The following is a 19,750-nucleotide window of genomic DNA, read 5'->3' on the forward strand; positions in this document are numbered from 1 at the left end:
ACTGTTCATTTTTTCTCATGCTGAGGCATCCGGCAAGGCTTCCCACTTTGTTTCTAGGACCTGGGAACTGAAGTACATGAGTACATGAAGTGACATAAAAAGAGAGAACAGTCCCTCAAAAAAACATATTCAATTTTTTAATATGTAACTGAGAACTGACTTGACTTGGGCAAGGATGCAGGGAACTGTACTCTTCTTCTGTTCACAATACAACATAGGGACTCCTTATAACACATTTTTTAAAAGCTATGGTTTGTTTTCACTTGCTTCCTTTGCTCCTCCAACCAGTGGGATATTTTTCTCAAGTCCCCATTTCAGGGATAAAGGATACATATGGCAGACACCAACCTTGCTGATGAGAATTTTACTGCTTTGGTGCCAAGATTTCAGCCTGTGTTTCTAAGAAAGGATGTAGTTTACTAAGCCTGATTTCACAAATACAGTCAGAGAGGTAAATGCAGGTTCACAGAAATACCTCCCAGCAGAGTAAAAATCTATGGCCTTCTTACCCGCCTACCTCATTTCAAGCAATGCAAAAATCCCAGCTATGTGCTACATATGCAGAGCAGCCAGAAAGGGAGAAAAAAATATCTGCCTACCTCAGAACCCACAATGACACTGCCTCCTTTGCTTGGCATGCTCCAAGGGGGCATTCAGGAATGTATTCAGGGAGGGGGGGGACAGCTCACAGGACAGTGAAAAAAAAACAGTTTGTGCTTCCAGCCCACCAAGGAAATTGCTGTGTTTTTCCTTCTTCAAATTTGAGCCCCAGCGCTAAGCTGAAAGAAAGTTTCACTCTTCATTCAAAGCTCTCTCCCAAATGGACCTCAGTTTCTGGTTCAGTTTTAATGCTGCCAAATATACTGAAAAATAGTAGCTGGAATTTGCCTTCAGTCCAAAGAGTGTGGAGGCCGTGTCTAACTTTTACATTCTTGTACCTAAAATAGAAACATTGTTAAACTAATACAATCAATGCTTTTGACTTCTATCAGATGGCCCAATACTTCTCTCTCATAAACCACCCGGACTGTTTTTGTCTCTGTAGAAGCCAAGCTCTGCAGCTTTTTGCAGCACCAGTAACCCAGAGAGCGATTTGAAACTAGCATCATGTTGATAACAGTCTTGTATTTCAGCTCCTGAAGCACACCTTCCAATAGTGCAGATGAGCAATGCCAGGCCAGTACCTAAAGCTTCTAATAGAATGCACTTGTAACCTGTGTTTCTGCTTTGGCTCTTTGTTTTAGTTCCAGCTAGCAGAGTCCCCCCCAGCTAGCAGTGACCATTTGCAGTCTTTCTATAAAGCAGGAGTTTCTCTCCCTGAGAAAATAACAAGGACAGGGAGACTCAGCACAAGAGACTTAGAAAGGCAGCTCCAAAGTGAATGCCTCTTTTCAAAGGAATATTTTACAGCAATTTAGATCCAGCACTAGTTTTGCAAGGCTGACATGTAAGCTGCCTAGTCTACAGTAACAAAATATAGTTAAGATTTTGGGTTCCTTTTTTTTCCAGCTTTGAGATTTGAGTAACTTGCTAGTTTCCTTACAATGCAATATTTTGGGAAAAAAACATTAGAAATTTATTTCACATAATAATATAAACTAAATATAAACACCATGGATGGTGTTTATTCAACCTACCGTTTTCAGGCAGAACTGCAGACTGAGAATACGTGATGAAAGGATATGAGTTTGCTACCTAGCATTGCAGAAGCTGAAACCCACAGCAGAAGTGGATGGCATTAGAGTTAAGCAAATTCTATTCACATGAACCCCTGCAGAAGGTGCCCCACTGACAAAGCCTGGCCTCTCATACAATGCCACTCAGAGAGGTACCATAGGAACAAACGAGGACCAGCTGCCAAGTTAGGGACAGGTTCTACCTCCACGGAAATACATGGGGGGTTTCTTGTCTCTGTTTCAACAGGAACATGACCTAAAACACTTCAGCCTGTCCAATCCAGCAGACATGTGGAGTTCAAAAGGCGCTGACTCGGTCACCCATTTTCACATTTTACTTCCATTAACAATGCCAGGCAGTGACACAAAGCAGGTTGTTTATTCAGAACAATCTTTTAATACCATCTCGCCTTCAAAATAAATTAGCGAATAAAATCTCTAAATCACGAGGTGATCACAGGACAAAATCTTCTCACCAGAGAAAAGAAGATCAAACACTTTTTAACCTCGTTCTGATTTCATTGATTTGTTTCCTCCCAAAACATTAGGACTCTGCACAGTTTTCATCTGCCATGAATAACAGAGAGTAGTAAACAGCAGATTCTTCTCTCAATCATGTCGGTTACATGATTAAGAAGTACCAATACTTTAACAAGGGAAGTGCTGCTACAAAATCCTGAGAAAAATACTCCTGGAAAAGTTTTGTTTTGTTTGCTTGTTTGTTTATGCTTGTTTTGATGTGCGCTGTCAGCCCGTTTTTGTTTTTCCTGGGTAAGTGTGTACAAACAAACAAACAATAACAGAAAGACCTTGAGGCAAGTCATCCCAAAGCACTACAAACCCTTAAGAAGGAAACCTCATGTCTCTGTAAGCTGGGGACTTCATAAGCAGGGAAACCTGCACTGAAAGGCTCCGTCACTTGCTGAGATCACACAAGGACTTGGTTGTGACCCCTGTGATGCTCATAACCCATCACAATCTTTATTTTGTACTGAATTAGTTATGATTCCTAAGATAATTACTGTTTAGATCTTGTTTTAGTGTTGTCATGCTGGAAAGTAACCCCTCCACAAGAAAGGAGGTTTTTGAGTAGAACAGTCTGATCCATTATAAACCCTTTTTAGATTTAACTCATAACCGTGATCTCTGGAACTCAAAACTTGCATTGCTTCTCACTTATTTTCATACTGAAATGGAAGGGCTGCATCACTGTAAAACTGCAAAGTAATGTTGATGTAGCAATGAGTACCAGCTGCATCATTACTGAAGTCCAACTCTACAGGGTGTGCATCTCTTCCTTTGCTAGTCTTTTCTTTTGATTTTATTTTAGATGTTGGTCTAGACAGATGACAGTGTTCCCAGACATATATTCCCAAGGGGCTTGCCCTCATGCCAGCAGGTGCCACTTGAAGGGATGTGAAATACCCTTGCTACTGAGCTCAGGCTGCAGCCCTTGCACTGCTGGGTTTGCCCTGCCCAGAGAGCAGGAAGAAGGCAGCGACAGCATACTGAGCTCCTCCTTTCTGTAATTTCTCACTCATGTCATCTCCCTACTCAGCCAGGTTAGGAGAAGCCCTCCTGTTAGCCATCCCAGCACCAGACTATCAGGCAGCAGATTTAACTCTGTGATTGCTGCTTCCTGTCCCTTTAATCACCAGATTCTTGATTAATAATTGTATGTTTCTGTAAAAGAGCAAAAATGCCTCTCTGTGTGAAAAAGTTTAAATATATAAAAAACATTTCATAAAAATACTTAAAAAATCAAAATGCCCCATGAGCCTGTAAACATAGCCTGTAAATCTCTGTTAACTGGAGTCATTTGAAATGCAGTCTTTCAGGCTCTCTTCTGCCCTGTCCAGTAAGATTTTAAGATAACCTATATAAATGCCACTTGTACTTCAACTCCCGTCACTCCCGTCTTCTTCTTTGTTTCCATTATGACAGATCATTTCCCAGTGTTGGTAGTTTCCTTTGGAGATATCATTTGTCTTTGTTTTTAACAGAGTTCTGGTTGGCCTGATTTTGAGGCTTTCTTACAGAGTGCGTTCGAGGTCTGATTGGTAATAAGAGCAAAATCAAGATGCTTAGAATGTGCATGTGAAAATACATAGACCTGGGAATAAAACCAGAAAGAGAATATTATATGTTTGTTGGTAGTAACATGAATTGAGCAACCTCATTAAGCCCATATAGATTTTAGTTCTAATGGATAAACGCAGATTGCATGAACATGGCCTAGTAAGCACCAAAATAAAACCCTGAGTCTCACTCAGTCTATGCATCAATGAGAGTGTTGTTGTAGATATTAATGAGGCAAGGAATCAACCAGCTAACTCCAGTATCCAAAGTCAGACAGCTCAGATAAGCCCACATAGTTCAACCCTAGATTCACTGTCTCTCTTTCAATGTTAGAGTACACCGGGCTACGTTCTGAAAATAAATCCTTCATGAACATCAGATTGTACCAGTTAAAAGTAAAATAAGCAACTGAATGGGAAAGAAAAAGAAATATTTAAAATGCTGATATCTGAAATAAACCAAAACATTCACTTTCTATCTGAGGAAGGTAAGATATTGGCAGCTACAGAAGGGATTTGTTTTTGATGGCAACTACTCAGAGATACCTTTCTTTGATATCTTAGTAAATATCAAATATTTTTATTTCCAATAACTTTGTACGCACAAGATTGAACAGAAACCAAAAATACTTAAATTAACCACATGAGGCTGTGCCCGCTTGAAGAGGAACCAGTCTGGGAGCAGTGTGGTCCAGCTCTTAATAATGGAGACGCATCTTTGTGTGGTCTCACTAATGCTGTAGTCATTAATATCCTCACAAGGTGCTTACTACCACTGTTGGGTACGAAAAGCTCCAAAAACTCGTGTTCTAGTCCAATGGTTTAAAATTTCCTTGATTCTGCATAAAGTGTTAATTGCTTTGAGATTCACTAGGGAAAAAAAATACTAAAGTGATGATCCAGCTGGGGACAAGGGTGGAAAATAATTTTCTTTATTCAAAATTTGGGTATTCAGTACCTTTGGGTTTTGTTTTTTTTTTGGATACTGGCAAGTAGCACTAACTTAGTTACGTATACTTGTTTCTGTTGTTTTAAGGCTAGCAATGTAATTTCATATTGACCATCACTTTTGTTTTTATGCTAGAGGAATGAATCCTCTTTCTTCTTATCAAAAACTGTTATTCTGACATTTCACCGTAGAATCAAAGAAAAGCTTTGTCAGGCACCCTCCTTAACTCCTGCTCCACACAGCTGGCTGCTGGAAACATGTTCTTATCTCACTGAGCCCCTCCTTCTGCCAACTCACATTATTCTTAGCCTCTCCAGCCTTGGCCACTGCTAAAGGTGGTTGAGACCTGATTGCTTTGAAAAAGGAAACTGCGTATGTGAAAACTCAGATGAACTGAGAACATAGAAAAACTGTGAAGTAAGCAAGAAGAGCTCTGCCTTGGCCTTCATAGCTTTTTAAGTTATAGGAGTGTATAAATCACTTCTTATGTTATCAAATATCCTGCCCATGCTGATCTGGAGCACTGTAGTCAGGAGGAGAGAACTTACTTGTAAAACTTAATTGTGGGCTCAACAGCCAGCATCACAAAGGGTGCAACAGTATAGCACACTGCCAGCTGTGTGACAACCCAGGTAGCAACATCATAGGCCATCTTGAGAGGCACTGATGAGAGGAAGTAATGTCTGCAATTGTTTCTTATCTGAAAGTCAAGGAGAAATAAACAGAAAATAGCAAAAATTTATTTCTTAGGCAAAGTCACAAAAGCGTAGTATAGTGTATGCGCTGCACTCTGCACAGAATGTTAGCATGGAAAGTACCGAGAGTAAGAAAGCAGGCAGAACTGCATTGATAGACGCACAAAGATCCTGTAGTCAACCAGTGGTAAACAGAAGTGTCCCATTTCCTTCTGTTATACTCACCAGAGAAGACTCTCATATTACATATCCTGCACAAGACCTTTGAGGAGGGAAATTGTCTTGATTTGATTTTCCTCTCCCATTTTTGATTTAGTATTGCTTATTAACTGTGAAAGTTACTTCAAATGAACAAGTATGTGTGTATACCTGCAAGCGTACTCAGCTCTCTGCAGATTTTGTTTTAGCTTCTCATCTTTTAATTGGAGGCTAATACTGACTGCTACTCTAATGCACCTTTCAAATTGACTTGATTATCTATCCATGGTCAAACACCAGTGATAAATGCATCATCAATAAGATACAAAACCTGTTTGGCCTTTGGTGGCTCTACTAAAGATCAGGTCCATGAACAGATCCCAGCTTACTGCATCAATTGTATCAACAGGATAGCACTCCAACTTAGGCTAACGCTCAGACCATCACAACATCTTGTGAAAGACTGTGCTGAGAGCTGATTATAAATCAGCACACACACAGGACATGAACTAGAAGAGGTATGGACTCAAGCTTAACCTTGAGTGCCAAGCTATTTTGACTGCATTCATCTAACCAATAGCACTACCAAACTTCTAACTGTACACTCATGCAATGTTTTCTCTGACAGCCAGGGGCAGCATCGCAGCACACACAGAATGAGTGCTAACTATAACTGCTGGGATGCTTGGCAATTAGCATTAACAAAGAACAAAGTTGCAGTGAACATCAATCCCTGCAAAGGCATGACAGAGAGCTCACAGCAGGGACAAGCTGCTTGAATGTGCCAGGGTGGTCCCTGCAGTTGATAGCTGGAGAGCATCTACTAAGGGCCTTGGAAGAGAACAACAAAAGGTACATACTGCTCTGGCTGCGAGTGTGATAAGGATTCCAGTGAGAAACGTAAAATAATATCCAGGATAGATACCATGCCACAGGGCCGACAGGACAAATGTTAAAGCCGTAGGATACCACGGAGCTCTGTCATAACAAACACTGTAAAGAGGAAAACAAAACAAGTGGCTGAATATAGCAGAAGAATGGAAACTGTGCTTCAGATCCCTCAGTTTTTAACATCTCACTGTTTTCCTACACGTCTCATCTTGCCTTGGTTACAAACCAGGACATGAGCTGTTCCCTCTTCATTTATTTGGCAGGTTAGCTAGAAAGAGTTAGCATGCTTCTTCGCAATGAGGATCCAAAAAGCACATGTAAAAATACTTCCAGCATTCACGGCAATCGAATAATTAAAATGGCAGAGAGAAGGCAAGATTTATCATTTACCGTTACACCTCTATACTGGAATTACACATTTCTCTACAAAATTCTGATGGTGAATCAAGAATAAGTAGAAGGACAATCAGACATCACCAGCCCACCCTTCCCTGGTAAAGAAAAGTATTTTTAGGCACTGTCATCTGAGAGATGCTAGGAACAACAGAAAGTGCCTTTGGCTATTTTAAAGCAGGCCAAAATCTTACTTCAGAGATGCAGGTGAATGATACCAGTTCAAGAACACGCTAGCAAATCTGTGTACCCACCTGAGTTTTAAATGAAATGTTGTGTTTCAAAGAAAATAGTCAAAATAATGCATTTCCAACCACATCATTGGAATTACGAAAAACATAGATAGTAAAATTAACTTAGGAGATAGTAAGATAACATTTAACAACAAAAATAGTAATGATAACTACAACATACCAGTGGCATCATTTCAGGCACTACATCAGCTGACTGTACTCTGAGCTTTAATCATGCCAAAAACCATAATAAGCAACAGGAGATTGTTATAGCTACAAAATCTAGGCTTAGGCTAGCATTTACATGAGCAACAGATAGGGTTTAAAATAAGAAACTTCTTCTCCATATCCTAAACAGAGGCTCAGTAGCAAGCATCTTGTGATAACTCCAAGCTGGACTGCACTCTGAAGATTTGGACTTCTGTCCAAGTCCTAATTGAACTGGATCCCAGTGACCCAAAGATGTTCGATTCTGATAGTAACATGCATGGGAAACATAATATAGTACAGCAAGGATGATGAAGGCAAAGAGCAGCCTAAAAGATGCCAGAAAAATGCTATTACTTTTTGTTTTGGAAGATGTAAACAGTTCATTTGTGATTTTGCTGTTCATATATAAAAAGCAGACATTTTACATTTGCAAGAATAAAACTTTATAGAATCACAGAATCCTTAGAGTTGGAAGGAATCTCTGAAGGCCATCAGGTCCAACTCTCCTGCAATGAACAGGGACACCACAGCTAGATCAGGTTCCCCAGGGCCTTATCCAGCCTCACCTTGAAAGTCTCCAGGGATGAGGCATCAATCACAAAACTATGTAACCTGTTCCAGTGCCTCACTACCCCTTAACCTGATTTCCTAACTTAAATCTACCCTCCCTGAGCTTGTGAGAACCAATGAGGTTCAACAAAGCCAAGTACAAGGTGCTGCACTTGGGCTGGGGCAATCCCAGGTACTTATACAGACTGTGAGAAGAACCCCTTGAGAGCAGCCCTGCAGAGAAGGACTTGGGGGTCCTGGTAGATGAGAAGCTGAACATGAGCCAGCAGCGTGCACTTGCAGCCCAGAAGGCCAACTGTGTTCTGGGCTGCATTAAAAAAGGAGTGGCCAGCAGGGGGAGAGAGGTGATTGCCCACCCCTACTTATCTTGTGAGGCCTCAGCTGGAGTACTGTATCCAGGCCTGAGGCCCCCAGTACAAGAATGCAGCTCTTGGAATGGGTTCAGAGCAGGGCCACTAAGATGATCAGAGGGCTGGAGCACCTCTGTCATGGTTTTGCTCATGGTTTTCCTCATATGAGGAAAGGTTGAGGGAACTGGGCTTGATTAGCTTGGAGAAGAGAAGGCTGCAGGGAGACCTCATTGTGAACTTCCAATATTTGAAAGGAGCGTATAAACAGGGGAGGATATCTGTTCACGAGGGTGGACAGTGATAGGATAAGGGGGAATGGCTTTAAACTGAGACACAGGAGGTTTAGGTTAGATATTAGGAGGAGGTTTTTCACTCAGAGGGTAGTGATGCACTGGAACAGGTTGCCCAAGGAAGTTATGGATGCTCCATCTTTGGTGACCCTGTATGTAGCAGGAGGGCTGAAACCAGATGATCATTGTGGTCCTTTTCAACCCACCTATCCTATGATTCTGTGATTCCCCTTATTCCATCAGCACAAACCCAGCTCCAGAGTCTGTTTCCTTCTTTCCTGCAGTTCCAGTTTAGATACTGAAAGGCCACTATCAGGTCACCTCACATCTTTCTTATAGAGCATCAAATACCACTACATTCCACTAAATGTTATAGGCAGAGGGAACAAAGAAAGAACAAAAGACTATAAACGTATGGAGATTCACTGTCAGGTTTTTTTCAGGACGTCTAAACCCAAGCAAATTACTCTTCCATTATACTTACCGTTTTAGCCAAGCAGCTGTCTGAATATTCCAGTTTTCAAGGTACATTTTAAAACTTGTCGCAGTCTAAGAAAGAAGTTCATGTGAAATGTTAGTATTAAAACCTGTAAAATAATACTGGCATTTTAGATTAGAGAAATGCTAGACGTGAAAAATATTCCTTCTAGTAGCTGATTATCATGAGGGTTGTGCCACAGTCCATCATTACACTAACATATTTTGGAATGGAATTATCTAGTTTGATTGTTGCTAACACTTGGCACTTGCTTTGTTTTGTAAAATTAAACATAGAATCATAGAATCATAGAATGACCCGGGTTGGAAGGGACCTCAAGGATCATGTAGTTCCAACCCCCCTGCCTAGCAGGGCCACCAAACATACACCTTTACTAGATCAGGTTGCCCAGGGCCCCATCCAACCTGGCCTTGAACACCTCCAAGGACGGGGCATCCACAACCTCCCTGGGCAGCCTGTTCCAGGGCCTAACCACTCTCCTAGTAAAGAACTTCCCCCTAACATCTAACCTAAATCTTCCCTCCTTCAACTTGGATCCGTTTCCCCTAGTCCTGCTATTGTCTGCTCTTTCAAAGAGTTTACTCCCCTCCTGGGCGTAGGTTCCCTTCAGGTATTGAAAGGCTGCAATGAGGTCACCCCGCAACCTTCTCTTCTCCAGGCTGAACAAGCCTAACTCCTTCAGCCTGTCCTCATAGGGGAGGCGCTCCAGGCCCCCGATCATCTTTGTGGCCCTCCTCTTTTTCAAACAATGGGAAATATGAAGAGCTTCCTCCATTTTAAAGTTTGGCCTTCCCTACAGCTCACAAGCAGCTTCATTTCTGGAAGAGAGATTTTGCTACCCATTATGAAGTGTGGAATTCCCTAGGCTGCCATTAAAACGAAGTGTTATGAAAACTAAAATAAATGCATTATTATTTAGAGAAGGAAGAAAATTGGAAAAACGTGGACAGAGTAATTACAAGACTAAATTTAGAACCTAGTGTTCAATCTACTATCCAGCTTGAGATACTGGAACGGACTCCAGGGTCCTGGAGGAACTATTTGTACATCCTCACAGAATCAGTTCACCTAACCTGAGGGAACTGCTGGATCCAGTCCAGCATCAGTTCCTCCCTAGCAAATCCCATCTCTGGTAGATCCCTGACCCCACTCCCCTTTGCTCTATGCTTGCTGACAGCAACTCCCCAGGGTCTCCTCATTAAGTAGGGATAAATGACTAGTCTCTGGCGATTCAGTAAAACCACATCATTTTGTCCTATCAGGTGAAGTCAAAAGAACACTATAAAGACGGAATAAAGACAAATGTTTCTGAGGGAAAATATTCAGATATTTTTGTGCTTTCACACAAGAATCATCAAGGTTGGCACTTCACACTCTGTTGATGAAGTTAAAAATGATTAGCAACTCCCAATGCAGTACTGCTGCATTGTAATTGTATTACTGCATCTAAAGAAGCCAAGAAAAATGTATTTCTCATCCAACTAATACTGATTCTGTCTTTTGTAAGTTCCCCTTACACCAGTAAGAAAGAAAGCAGTCACTGGCTGCCAGAATATGTATGCTGCCAAGGTTTTCTTCAAAGTCCCCCCACCATGCTTAAGCACTTGTCATGTTTTAATGCCCTCACAACTCCTGTTATGTGCTTGTCTACAACAGACGACTACAAATCAGGTCCGTCTGTAGTCATATTTATCACTCAAGTTCCCAATCCTCACGTAGTTTTACACATAAAAGAGGTGATTCCTGCTTAAAATGTACCGTACAGTCACACTTAAGCTATTACTCCCAGAACTGCCATTGGCATATAAAGAAACAATTCAACGATTCTCACGTGAAGTGACACTGTCTGTAGCCTCTCTTCTCATTACATGACCAATCAAGTGAGGATGTTTTATTTCCTGCTGACTCAGGCGCTCTCTCAAATAAAACTGGTAAATTTGGAAAGACACAGCAGATCATCACACCTGGCAGGGCTTCTGAGGCTAGCATGGCCCCTCTGCTTTACAATACTTTCTCCACTCCAAGCCCTATTATTTGTGTAAAGGAAAAAAGTTCCATGGGGCCCACAGTTCAGCAGGTAGAGAGGAGTTTACTGTTTACTTTGTTCAACTTAACTGAAGAGCACTACCTGTACTTAACTGCCCTCCTTTCAGCATGAATTGCCTTAGCTCATCCAGCTGGGATTTGTTTCTTGCCCCAAAACCAAATTAGATATTGATCCAAGATCACAGAGTGGTACTTAGGGTGCTGGTAGCATTGAGGAGTATAAAGCATTTCTGGGATGTATATTCTGTACCACTGAAGGAGGGAAGTGTAGAGGATTACAGTAAAAGAAAAAAAAAAAAAAAAAGAAACAGCTAAATGATGTTGAGAAAGAGAGAATATACAAAGATAGTTCCAGCTTTGGCATCTTTCAACATTTTTCAGCTACGAATTACAAAAGCTGTTTCGTTTTTGAGAAGAGCTATTACAGCACATTTGCTTAGTCACAGGTCACTCAGCCATAAAGCAATCTGTTTTAATCTGCTTTTCCTTTTAAAAGCATAACTACAGAATTACAGGGGGAAGTTCCTCCTATTTCTAAAGAAAAGCAGCTTTTAGAAAAATGTTCAGTCGCAGACGTGAACATTTTCACATCCCCCTGGCATTCAGAGAATATTCTTTGAGGCAAACAAATAATGATGCTGGCTATTTCTTACATCAAAGAAAATATACAAATATTTTACAAAAGACTAATGGACACTTAAAAGCATGCTGCAGTAACAAGAAAAACATGTGATATATGATTGAGAAAACACATGGTTTGCTGGATAGATCTCCAGATCGGCTGTCATCTAAACTCAGCATGGCCCCAGCAGTTTCCATTCAGGTTTCCCTGTATCTGTTACAGCTCCCATCCCTGCTGGTCCCTATTTAGAAGAGGCACTCCAGCCACATGCAGGAGCCCAGCTCTTCCATGTGTTTGTGCATTTTCTGCTGATGATAGCTTCTCTCACTACCACCACTCATCTCAACTGGATTATAAAAGGGGAAGACTGCTTGAAGTAGATGGATGGAATACACCACAGATGGTGAAGAATCATAGCTCCAAGCAATTTATTGACCCACTGAACTCAGCCACAATCTACAGTAATTGACTGCTCATTTATTAAACATCTGATTAATAATTTATTAGCCCTCTATAAACTATTTACAAATGCAACCTGAATATAGAGCATTACAAAGGCTGCGTGACAGATGCTATTTATCTGCCCGACAGATAAAATACAAATCCTCTCCAAGTTAAAGATAGGCAGACTGGTGGCATGGATTTACCTTCATTCCAGCAAACAATCTCCCCACTATCATACTTATTTATCTGTAGTCATGCCGATGTTGCTACTCCTTTAACTCACCTCAATATTCCAGATATTTAAGTTGGACAACAGGTCCCAACGGAAAGCACCTCTTTCATCAACTCCACTGAATCCATACCCAGCTGCATTGTTAACTGCATCTGCTGCAATATGAAAGCAAAATGGGTCAAACCAAACTGTTAGAGAAGTGTTTTCTTGCAGCTGCATATGGCACTAAACATTCAAGCCATCTTCATAGGACTAGTAACTTCTCTTTCAAAAACAAGTTTGTCTTGGGAAAGGGATGACCTGGACAAGGAGACTGAGTACACCTTCAGTAAATTTGAAAATGACACTAAGTCAGGAGGAAGTGTCGACTTGCCTGACGGTAGGAAGGCCCTCTCAGGGATCTGGACAGTTGGACTGCGGCCAATGGGATGAGGTTAAGCAAGGCCAAGTGTTAGGTCCTGTACTTCAGCCACAACCACCCCAGGTAGTACTACAGGCTTGGGGCAGAGTGGCTGGAAGAAACTGTGCTGGTAAAAGCTTGGCTGAACATTAGCCAGCAGTGTGCCAAGGAGGCCAAGAAAGCCAATGGAATCCTGACTTAATCAGTAATACTGTTGCCAGAAGGAGCAGGGAGGTGATCAACCCTCCTTACTTAAGACCAGTGAGGATGCACCTCGAGTCAGTACTCCAGTTCAGAGCCTCTCATTCCAAAAACAACACTGAGGCTCTAGAGTGTGTCCAGAGAAGGGCAATAAAGCTGGTGAGGTGTCTGGAACACAAGTCTTACAAGGAGTGGCTGACAGAACTGGGATTTAGTCTGGAGGAGACTCAAGGGTGACCTTATTGCCCTCTACAGCTACCTGAAAGAAGATTGCTATGGTGAGCTGGGAGTTGACCTCTTTTCCCATGTGACTAATGAAAGGACTAGAGGAAACGCCTTCAAGTAGCACCATCAGATAGGATATCAGGAAAAATTTCTTCTCAGAAAGAGTGGTCAGGCACTGGAAGGTGCTGCTCATGGAGGTGGTTGAGTCACCATCCCTGGAGGTGTTCAAGGAATGTTCAGATGTACTACAAGACATGATTTAGTGGGAAAATACTGTTGATAGGTGGATGAATGGACTAGATGATCTTGGAGGTCTTTTCCAACCTTAGCAATCCTATGATTTCTTCTTCCTTGTCCTATCGCTATTTACCCATGTAAAAAGTTGTTTTCCTTCCTGTTTGTAAGTTTTCTTTAAGTATTGGAAGGCCGCTATGAGGTCTCCCCAGAGCTTTTTCTTCTCCAGGCTAAATAATTCCAGCTCCTTCAAACTTTCTTTATAAGGTTCTTCAGCCTTTCTTCCAGCCCTTTCCTTGCTCCAGCCCACTGACCATCTCAGCAGACCTTCTCCAGCAGCTCCACATCTTTTCTTTCCAGGTGGCCCAGATTCACTTCTCCAGATGGGGCCTCACAAGGGAGGAGCAGAGAGGGACACTCACCTACCTCACACTGCTGGCCACCCCTCTTTCAATACAGCTCAGGATACTGTTGCCTTTCCAGGCTGCAAGTGCTCACTGCTGGCTCATGTCCAACCGTTCATCCACCAGAACCCCCAAGACCTTCTTCACAAGACCAATAACTCATTGAGAACACCATGCACTTGACCTTGTTAGACTTCATTTGGTTCATGTGGGCCCACTTTTCAAGTGTGTTCAGGTCCCTCTGAATGACATCCCTTTCTTCTGTTGTATTAACAACACTGCTCAGATTTGTGTTGTCCACAAACTTGGTGAGGGTGCACTTGAACCATCAAATATGCCATAGATAAAAATGTTGAAGAGCACTGATCCCAAGACAGACCGACCTCTGGGGGACACTACTCATGACCTGCCTTCACCTGGACATAGAGCCACTGACAACAATCCTCTGGCTACAACCATCCAAACAAGTATTTTTCCCTTGAATAGCCAATCCATATTTCCCTTCAAATCCATATTTCTTCTATTAAGAGTTAAAGATATGGTGGGGGACCATGTCAAAGACCTTGCACAACTCCAGACAGACATAATCAGTTGCCATCCCTTTGTCCACCAAAGCTGTTACTTCATCAGATTGGTCAGGCACTATCTGTCCTTGGTGAAGCTGTGCTGGCTGTCTCACATCACCTCCTCATCTTGCATGTGGCTTAACATAGCTTCCAGGAGGATCCATTACATGATCTTCCAGGCACAGAAGCGAGGTTAATCAACCTGTAGTTTCCTGGGTTTCCTTTCTCACTTCCTTAAAAATGGGAGTGATGTTTCCCTTTTTCCAGTTATTACGGACTTCACTTGACAGACAAAAATTTTCAAATATGATGGAGAATAGCTTGGCTGCTGCAGTTCCTTCAGGATTCTAGGAGGTATGTCATTTGGCTTCACAGACTTGTAGACACACAGCCTCACAGGGTGAAGTTCTTGTAGTTTCCCAAGACACTGGGTAACTATTTGGCCCTTGCCTGGGAGCCATTTGATCACTGAAGCTCAAATCCTGCTTTTAACATGCCCCTATCAGAAACCTATTGTCTTTGTAACAAAAAAAATAGGAGGAGGTCATTATCATATAGATGGAGCCACCACTGAAGATACAGGAGGAAAAAGGAAAGCAAAAATAGAGTTAAGGCTTGCTTTTCCTTCTAGATCAATTACAAAATATAAGCTTGCAATAAGTCAAGCTTTAAAAAGGTCGGTGTTTATTTCTGGACAGTGAAAACTGATTTTGCCATGTAAGTGCCAGGAACACAGGCACAAATTCTTGGAGAAACCCTAAAGTGAAAAACCAGGGAGAGAACTTAAATAAAAGCAACAAGGAAAATAAATAAGTAAACAGATAAATAAATAAGCAACATTGTCTAACCTGACACTTTCCGTTTATTAAACAAGCTAGATTTTATTGTTGGAATGAAAGGTCTTCCAACTTTTGTATCTTTCCCAACAACAAGAAACACAAGTTTGTAAAAAATTATATTTACTGTATGTCCTGAAAGTGCTTTGCTATGAGACCAGTGAAAAGCTGCAAGACTTATAGGATTCTACCTGCTAATAGACTGTCAGTGTCAGTAGAGGTTTGTTCATCCTCGCTCGATGGGCAGTAGGGACTACTTAGTGATTTTTTGTCAAATGCAAGAAATCAGAAATCCAGGGGCACGGGAAGACCACAGATATCCAAGATTCTTGCCTCACATGCTAACATCCTATAGAAAAGCATGGCTTGAGCAAAAAAATATCTTAGCTGTCCTGCCTTCCAATTACTTGTGAAAACCCAAACTCTGTGAATTTCAGCAGAGGTTTCCCTGCTGATTTCAACAGCTCTAGTACATACATTTTGCTCCACAAAAACCCTTGGAGATAGGCACTCAATTCCAAATTGCTTTCAGCAGCAGCTCTGAGTCAAGCTTGTAGCTACACTTCGCATAAATATTGTTAGTGCAAGGAGAAACCACATTTTTCTGTCTTGTTTCTGACATTTCATGAATCTGGAGGAATTCAATATTGCAGTTCTCACACAATCGTACAACTGTCCCCTTCTAAAAGCAGGAAGTGCTTATAAGCAGTTTCAGCAAGCACTTTTAGAATGCCTTATACCATGGCACAGAAAGCTAAACAGCAAAAGGATTAAATGTCTGCTGATTTGTTTCCTGAATTTGTAATTTGAATAACTGAGAACTCAACAATCAGAATGCAGTGCATGCTTTTCCCAAAACCCCTCCACTGCACGATATTTCTACAGCCTTTAAGGGTCACCCATGTCCTAACTTGATTAATCTCTTTGATAATGACCTAATGGTTAACTACAATGTTGGAAAAATTTTAGATGGCAACTTAATACTGAGTACCCCTAAAAAAGAGTTACTCAGAAAAGAATTCTTTATCTCATAGCATTTCCTGCCCCAGAGATGCTAATCCTCAGTGTTTCTTTCTAGATCTGTCAATTTTATTTTCAGCATCACAATGATTTCCCTGGTTCTTCCCATGCTATCTCAATGATATTCTCAGATTCAAATACACGTGTCTCTGCAGAATCTACCTACACACAAAAGTCTTGCAATATCAGCAAAAAATTCAGTCTCACAATTTTCAGCCTAGACAAGAAGGCTGAAACTTCACACACAGGCAGGAAAGGTGACTTCTAAAAGGAAGAAGGAAGAAGGTAAAATAGAAAAAGATTATTTTGACCCCTGAGCTAGTTGGATTCTAATAATGAAGTCAAGGCAATTTGCTTCCTTCTCTCAATAATGAACTCTCTTCTTTCTCTTTCCATTTTCCTTGCAGAAGCTCTTGGGTCCTTCCCATTGCCTTCATCATTCTCCACCTTCCCCGTGGTTCTTTGTTCCTTTCTCAATTGCTCGAGGCTAACACCACACAGTGCCCCGGAGGCAAAGCCTAACTGCAGTTCCCCCAAGAACCACAGCTTTCTAACACAGATGCACATGCAGAAGTCCCATAACAAAAGAGAGGTCTGTTCACATCGTAACATATTTGTAAGCCCAAGCCAGACTGAGTGTAAGCTTGAGTATGACTAATTTTAACCTCCTGACCCCACTGACATAAGTGTCAAATAACGAACAAAGCATAAGAATTGAGGTTTAGAAGAGGTAATCTTTTCTTTTTTTCTTTTTCTTTTTTTTTCCTATGAATGTGTGTAAAAATTATTTTAGTGTAATTATGAAACTTTAAGAGGAAATTGTTACACTGACTCTACTGGTGAGAAGCTGAAAAACAGAACAGTTTCCAGAGGCAGAGGATATCAGACAAATTGGAAGAGATTTTATGCACATCTCCCTACTTCAGTGGGAACCATTGCCAGCAGAAACATGCGTATATCTTCTGTCTAAACTACAGGTCTATGCACTATTTTATTTCATTGCCTTATCAGCATATCAGACCTTTTCACCCGCCTTCCCAATTATGAAATGATTTGTTACAAAAATAAGTGATGTAGCCAGACTTACCTAACGTCCATGCAAAGTAATACTTTGGTTTTGCAGACTGTGTCACAACATACAGGTAACCAAGTCTTGTTAAGAAGGGTGTTTTATCAAGAAATTCATTATCAATAATATATGCCATAGGAAAGTTCTTGGTAAGTGTCAAGAATAAAACAAGAGATACCAGTGTGATACACAACTTGTACATCACTGCTCCCTAAAAAATAAATGACATTGAAATGTAAATTAGAAGCATTTGCTTGAGGGAAGAAAATATGAAATATTTTATAATGGCATATAAAAATAACATTTGAGAACCAATTAAATCAGCAGTGACAACACTGACAATAATTTAGAAGACATGACCAAAAAAAGACACTTTCCAAGAATATGTCTTACACTGTTTACTGAGCTAACTGGAGATAGGTACAAACAAGAAATAGAAGTGAAAATTGGCTGTGGAGGTCCTAAAATGAGAAAAAAAACATACCTAACAATAAAAGAAGCCAAGATAAAAAGGAAAAAGCTTTACTATATGCACTGTCATGTTTTGGAACGAAAGACTGGATTCCTCCTGGAAGCCAAAAGCATCAGTATTCAGCACAATGGCAGGCCTCGCTGTCCAGCTGCCATCCAGATGTCTTGCTAAAATCACTTGTCAAAAAAGCATAATCTCATACAGCAGCACACTTTCCCATGACATAGAGTATCTGCTACACCACGCTGCTTTCTATTACTACTCTTTTGCTTTTTATATAAAAATAATTGTGTCATTTCAGTAGTTAGAAGCTCAACTTCATGTAGGCATCAAGAATAAACACTCCTTGATATGGGCACAATAAAAAAAGTAAATGAGACACTTGGCTACCATGCAAAAACTGACTCATGCACTATTAAAAGATTAATAAAAGTGTGATGTGTTATTGAAAAAACAATGCATTTCAGAAAATATAAATATTTCCCACTATACATTAATAATGTGTATTTATTTTTAAATGGTTACAGCGCAAATCTTAATATTCGCTGCCGACTTGCAGGTAACACAGTGAAGGCCTTAATCTAATCTCAGTAAGACTAGTGTAAATCTGAAGTCTTGCAAGGCACCTGGATATACTACAGTTTCTTATTAGCCACGATTTCTGTACTCCTAATATATTCTGCATTACAAGCAGGATTTGACATTGCTTTCTGATATGTGTGATGTTTTCCTCATCTGCCTGGAGCTGAACTGCAATTAATAGTTATTAGAACCTGAAGAAAATTCCCACTGCTGTACAAAGGACACCCATTGACCAATGAATGACCTGTTCTGCAAGCTGAATATATTTGGGGAATTCAAGGGAAGATACAGCCCCTTCACCCCTGACCCTGCGATGAAAACAGCAGCCACTTTACAGGAAAGAAAATAACAACAAAAACACATTGTAACATTTACTGGAAAGTTAACTCAAAACTGTTTATTTCCTCTTTGTTTTCTATTATGAGAATCCTCTCTTTTCCCTTGCAATCAATCTTTGTTGTTTTAAAACTTACAGTTGGAGAAGGATCAGGAAGTCTGTCATAACCCTTCTGCTTCCAGTTCACTTCTAATAGTTTCATGTGCACATGCCTCCCTTCAATGAAAGCTATGTAATCCTTATAATTGCTGCAAGGTCCAGCTATGATGCTCATAAAATTGAGGAGATAGCTTAAATACTCCAGTAAAGAAGGTCTTGTCCTGTAAGAATCATCCACGCACAAAGAAAGAAAAAAAAAAAAAAAAAAAGATAAAACTTAGCAAATGTTTTAATGAACACTTTGTGTTGTACCATCTGCCTCAGCCCTCTCCTACTACCCTCCCATAGCTGAAAGCTTTTCTTATATCCCAGTGCTGTCTGGCAGATGGCAGTCAGAACAAGGGTAATGAGTAACATGGAAGCACGTAAATCCCAGGTGAACAAACACTACCAATCTGAAAAGCTGTAGTATTATTATGAGAAGCCATAAGCTTAAAAATAGTTAATAAATCTAAGTATCCACTCTCTAACAAACTGACTTGCATGCTATGATCAGGCCAGCAGTAACAAGAGTGAGAAGCTGGTGCTGTTCTGGACATATGCCCAGTAACTCACGGGTCAGTAAGGGCTAGAAGACCACCAGCTGAGTAATGTCAGCCCCACCAAGCTGTTGCAATGCAACACTTTGTGTTGTTACTCAAACTATAGGGCAGGGAGCTTTTAAGACAACTGACAGGAGCTCTCCACCACGCTTTTGAAAGCAGCTGCCTGCACAGTTTGGCCCTCCAAAAAACGGAAGCATAATGTGAGACATACAAGGAACAGAATGAAGAGGCTCTCTGTCCTTCTGTGCAGATAAAGGAAGTAATTGCTTGTATTGCAACATGAACAGGAAAAGGAAGTAGGCTGAAAACACTTAAAAGACATCT

At 40.9% G+C, this 19,750-nt stretch overlaps 1 protein-coding gene across 2 annotated transcripts in view; it reads right to left on the minus strand.

The window, feature by feature from the left end:
• Nucleotides 1-2,035: 2,035 nt before the first annotated feature.
• Nucleotides 2,036-19,750, minus strand: part of MBOAT1 (membrane bound glycerophospholipid O-acyltransferase 1) — a 58,920-nt gene continuing 41,205 nt past the window's right edge. Inside the window, exons 7-13 of one of the 2 annotated variants that reach the window (XM_072329872.1) lie at nt 18,859-19,042; nt 17,350-17,542; nt 12,428-12,528; nt 9,018-9,082; nt 6,457-6,589; nt 5,252-5,403; nt 2,036-3,789 (exon numbers count right to left, since the gene is read on the minus strand). In XM_072329872.1, the coding sequence (XP_072185973.1) occupies nt 3,657-3,789; nt 5,252-5,403; nt 6,457-6,589; nt 9,018-9,082; nt 12,428-12,528; nt 17,350-17,542; nt 18,859-19,042 (961 nt within the window). In that variant the 3' untranslated portion in view covers nt 2,036-3,656. Of the gene's footprint in view, nt 3,790-5,251; nt 5,404-6,456; nt 6,590-9,017; nt 9,083-12,427; nt 12,532-17,349; nt 17,543-18,858; nt 19,043-19,750 lie in introns of both variants that reach the window. The other variant, XM_072329871.1, reaches the window with a different exon arrangement.

The sequence above is a fragment of the Excalfactoria chinensis genome, chromosome 2 (genome assembly GCF_039878825.1).
Source record: "Excalfactoria chinensis isolate bCotChi1 chromosome 2, bCotChi1.hap2, whole genome shotgun sequence".
Taxonomy (NCBI): Eukaryota; Metazoa; Chordata; class Aves; order Galliformes; family Phasianidae; genus Excalfactoria; species Excalfactoria chinensis.